Source organism: Oncorhynchus masou, chromosome 31, assembly GCF_036934945.1.
Source record: "Oncorhynchus masou masou isolate Uvic2021 chromosome 31, UVic_Omas_1.1, whole genome shotgun sequence".
Classification (NCBI taxonomy): Eukaryota; Metazoa; Chordata; class Actinopteri; order Salmoniformes; family Salmonidae; genus Oncorhynchus; species Oncorhynchus masou.
Genome location: NC_088242.1, coordinates 98,616,632 through 98,621,376, shown reverse-complemented (window position 1 = coordinate 98,621,376; position 4,745 = coordinate 98,616,632). Strand labels below are relative to the sequence as shown.

General features: G+C 45.1%; 1 protein-coding gene across 1 annotated transcript; it reads right to left on the bottom strand.

The window, feature by feature from the left end:
* Positions 1-977: 977 nt before the first annotated feature.
* LOC135525354 (dermatopontin-like) lies at positions 978-1,731 on the bottom strand. The gene has a single exon (XM_064953057.1). It carries the CDS (start codon positions 1,394-1,396, stop codon positions 1,091-1,093), a length of 306 nt encoding a protein of 101 aa, XP_064809129.1. The 5' UTR covers positions 1,397-1,731; the 3' UTR covers positions 978-1,090.
* Positions 1,732-4,745: the final 3,014 nt, after the last annotated feature.

Genomic DNA, 4,745 nt, shown 5'->3' with positions numbered 1-4,745 from the left:
GAAGACTAGGTGATGGCTCTCTGAAGATGATGTGATGGCTCTCTGTCATCCTGCCTCCTACCTTTTCAGACTAGACTTCAGAATAACGAATTAGGATTCCTGAGTCCTCATATCAGTCTCTGTTGATCATAAAGCGCTCCAATTCCCTATTTTAGATATTAACGTACCAATAAACGTAGACCTCAGCACAATGTAAACGAGATGATTTGTGCTAGAGAGGTTCCTCTATGGACATGGATCATGGAGGGCCTTAAAAGGACAATAAAACGGTCTATCCTTAAATCCCATCTAAGCTCAGGCTCTCCCGGCACAGACACCAATACGATAGAGCATTCAGTCTTCCTGTTGCTGAGACAGAGGGTTTTACAACTCAGTCCGGAGGGAAATAAAACTGTCCATAATTAGCAATTACCAAATTTGACTCTCCTCACCCACCCAATTAGCTCGTTCCAGCCTCGTTCCAGCTGCAGCCTTGCCTTTGTTTTCAGCACATCTTACAGCGATAGAGATCAGAGAACGCCAGAGGGGATGCAGATGGTCAGACCAGAGCGTGCCACGTGTCAGACGACCAGAGAACACACTACAGAGGGCACACTACAGAGGGCACACTACAGAGAACATACTACAGAGGGCACACTACAGAGAACACACTACAGAGGAACACTACAGAGGGCACACTACAGAGGGCACACTACAGAGAACACACTACAGAGGGCACACTACAGAGAACACACTACAGAGGGCACACTACAGAGAACACACTACAGAGAACACACTACAGAGAACACACTACAGAGAACACACTCCAAAGGGCACACAGAGAACACACTACAGAGAACACACTACACAAAGGGGAACCCTAATTTGCTTCCAGCAAACAGTACCACACATCTATAGAGATTAGAGATAACCAGAGAAGATTCACACCACAGGGTACCTCCACATCTATAGAGATTAGAGATAACTGAATACCAGTGTAAACATGACACTTCTAGACACGGATCAGGGCACAGAAAGCCCAGGGGTCAAAGAGGGCACACAACAGAGAGGTCAAAGAGAGACAGAGATGACCAGAGATGGCATCAGGGACCTACCACTCCATCCCTGCACGGTTGGTGTCGTCCCACCAGCACTCTGTGGGGTGCCCCAGGGTGGTGGGAGTCTGCTGGCACTCGAAGGCCCAGAGGCGGTCGGACCCCTCCTTCTCACTGAAGACACTCTGCAGGGCCACCAGCACCTCTCCATGGGGACACTGAAAGTTGAACCCCTGGCGGAAGGTGTGGATCCAGGGGACAGAGCGGTCGATATGGCTCTCCATTCGGTTCTCATACTCCTGGCTTGCCACGGTAGCGAGAAGAGCCAGAACCCACAGTAACAGCACCGGTCCTGGAGTCATTCTGCTGGTGACCAAGCTTGTGAGTAAAGGTTTAATGTAAGCGAAGCCTGAGCGTCAGACTCTGAGGCTATCCCAGTACTGATCCTGGAGTCTCTGAGCTGGCTCTGAGCTGGATCTGTGCTGATCGCAGACAAAGAAAGAACGAGAGAGAGAGAGAGAGAGAAAAGAGATAAAGACCGTCTGCTCTGGCCCGCTCCTCTTTAATCCACCACAGCAGTCTGGCTTTCAGGTCGTTGACTAACCAGATGTGTTATAAATTATCCGAATCCAGAACTATGTAATTTGCAGCTCCCAGGATAGTTTGGCTGGGCTGAGATTCATGTTGACTTTCTGTTAAGGTCGACATTCAGAACAACTCCTCAAGTGCTGACAGCAGAGATAAGGAGTGCACCTTAAGAAATGAAATGCTGTTTGTAAATATTTAGGAGCATGATGTAAAGTAATGAATCATGTCGTTTAAATATTAGTGTTGTGTCTTGGCTGCCCAGAGAGAGAGTTCTAATTTAACACAACTTGTTTGACAGGACATTGGCATGTTTTGGTCATGTTTTGGTCATGTTTTGGTAATGTTCTGGTCATGTTTTGGTAATGTTTTGGTAATTGTAATCACTTGTCATTTTTTGAGGGTTTCAAACTTTTCTAACTTCCTGCAGTAAAAAAAGTTGGTCATGTTTTGGTAATGTTTTGGTCATGTTTTGGTAACTTTTCTAACTTCCTGCAGTAAAAAAAGTTGGTAATGTTCTGGTCATGTTTTGGTCATGTTTTGGTCATGTTTTGGTCATGTTTTGGTCATGTTTTGGTAACTTTTCTAACTTCCTGCAGTAAAAAAAGTTTCTGGATTGGAAAGTTCTGGAAGTTTTTATTTCCGTTCTGTAGCCAATGGAAAAACAGAGCAATAATACACATGTAAGGTGTTATGAAAAAGTAATAATTTATGAAGTATCCACATATTCTATGCTGTTTACATTATACCAAGAGAGGGCATTCGAGGCTTTAGAAACATTAATTTCAGGTTATAACAGGCAGAGTTTTCTGGGGACGAACTACATTGTAATTCAGCTGGGGGCTCTTCAAGTTCCTAATGAAGGAGGACTGCAAAACAAACATCAGAATTTCCACAACCCCCCCTCCCTCCCTCCCCTGTGAAAACAGGCTGTTCTTGTAAAAGAGGTGAGAAACGAGAGAGAGAGAGACGAGAGAGAGACACACACAGAGAGAGGAAGAGAGACGAGAGAGACGAGAGAGAGAGAGAGAAAGATGAGAGAGAGACAGAGAGAGAGAGAGAGAGAGAGAGACAGAGAGAGAGAGAGAGAGACAGAGAGAGAGAGAGAGAGAGAGAGAGATGAGAGAGAGAGGGTGAGAGAGAGAGAGAGAGAGAGAGAGAGAGAGAGAGACAGAGAGAGAGAGAGAGACAGAGAGAGAGACAGAGAGAGACAGAGAGAGAGAGATGAGAGAAAGAGAGAGAGAGAGAGAGAGAGAGAGAGGGCGAGAGAGAGACGAGAGAGAGAGGGCGAGAGAGAGACGAGAGAGAGATACGAGAGAGAGAGAGAGAGAGAGAGAGAGAGAGATGAGAGAGGGAGAGAGAGATTTCACTTTATATATTATCTACCTTACTTGCTTTGGCAATGTTAACACATGTTTCCCATGCCAATAAAGCCCTTGAATTGAATTGAGAGGAGATAGAGAGAGAGAGCAAGAGAAAGGGAAAGAACGAGAGAGATAATTGGGAGAGAGTGAAGAGACAGAGAGAGAGAGACCATATTAGAGATACATATTTCCCTCAGATTACACAGACCCACAAAGAATTAGATAACAAATCCAATTTTTATAAACTCCCATATCTACTGGGTGAAATACCACAGTGTTGCATCACAGCAGCAAGATTTGTGACCTGTTGCCACGAGAAAAGGTCAACCAGTGAAGAACAAACACCATTGTAAATACAACCCATATTTATGTTTATTTATTTAACTATTTGCACATCATTACAACACTGTAAATAGACATAATATGTCTTTATTATTTTGGAAATTTTGGAAGTGTGATATTGACTGTTCATTTTTTTATGATCTATTTCACTTGCTTTGGCAATGTAAACATATGTTTCCCATGCCAATAAAGCCCCTTAAATTGAATTGAATTGAGAGAGGAGATTGAGAGTGAGAGTCAGAAGGCAGTCAAGCAAAAGAACAGCTCCCAACTTTTTACAACTTTTGTTGTTCTTAAAAGTGAGACGAATAAGACTGTAAATTGAACAATTGAAGATCAACGACAAGAGGAAAAGATTGGCAAGAGTGTGAGTTAAAAGAACAATCGTAATCGTGCTAGTCAGCTAAGTTGTTGCCAAGTCTGTGCCACCAGTGAGTACAGATAGTAGTATAAATCCCCTGGCACGGTCCCCGCAGCCGGACAACTTTCTCACGGTTTCTGGAAGGAAATGCTGTAGGAACGCTCAACCGGTGTCGCTCATTCAGCCGACAGAAAATTTCAACCGGTTCTCCCCATAAAGCAGCGAGTCGGAGTCAGAGGCCGAGCCTTCTCTGGTCTCTACTCCTCCCGTTGGGGGTCTGAGACGCCGAAGCTTCCCACCATTAGCTCTGACTCCATTACCCACAGTATTAGACTTAAAACAAATCATCCAGCGATCATACACTGTTTACCAGGGGGCAGGGCTACCGACGTTAAGGCTCATCTGAAGATGGTGCTGGCTAAAGCTAAAACTGGCGAGTGTAGAGAGTATAGAGATATTGTTATCCACGTCGGCACCAACGATGTTAGGATGAAACAGTCAGAGGTCACCAAGCGCAACATAGCTTCTGCGTGTAAATCAGCTAGAAAGATGTGTCGGCATCGAGTAATTGTCTCTGGCCCCCTCCCAGTTAGGGGGAGTGATGAGCTCTACAGCAGAGTCTCACAACTCAATCGCTGGTTGAAAACTGTTTTCTGCCCCTCCCAAAAGTTAGAATTTGTAGATAATTGGCCCTCTTTCTGGGACTCACCCACAAACAGGACCAAGTCTGACCTGCTGAGGAGTGACGGACTCCATCCTAGCTGGAGGGGTGCTCTCATCTTATCTACCAACATAGACAGGGCTCTAACTCCTCTAGCTCCACAAAGAGATAGGGTGCAGGCCAGGCAGCAGGCTGTTAGCCAGCCTGCCAGCATAGTGGAGTCTGCCACTAGCACAGTCAGTCAGTGTAGTCAGCCTAGTTTTCCCTATTGAAACAGTGTCTATGCCTCGATCTAGGTCTGGAAAATCTAAACATGGAGGTGTTCGCCTTTAGCAATCTCACTGGAATAAAAACCTCCACCCATGTCTTTTTTTTAAGAGACTGTGATAATCCTCACA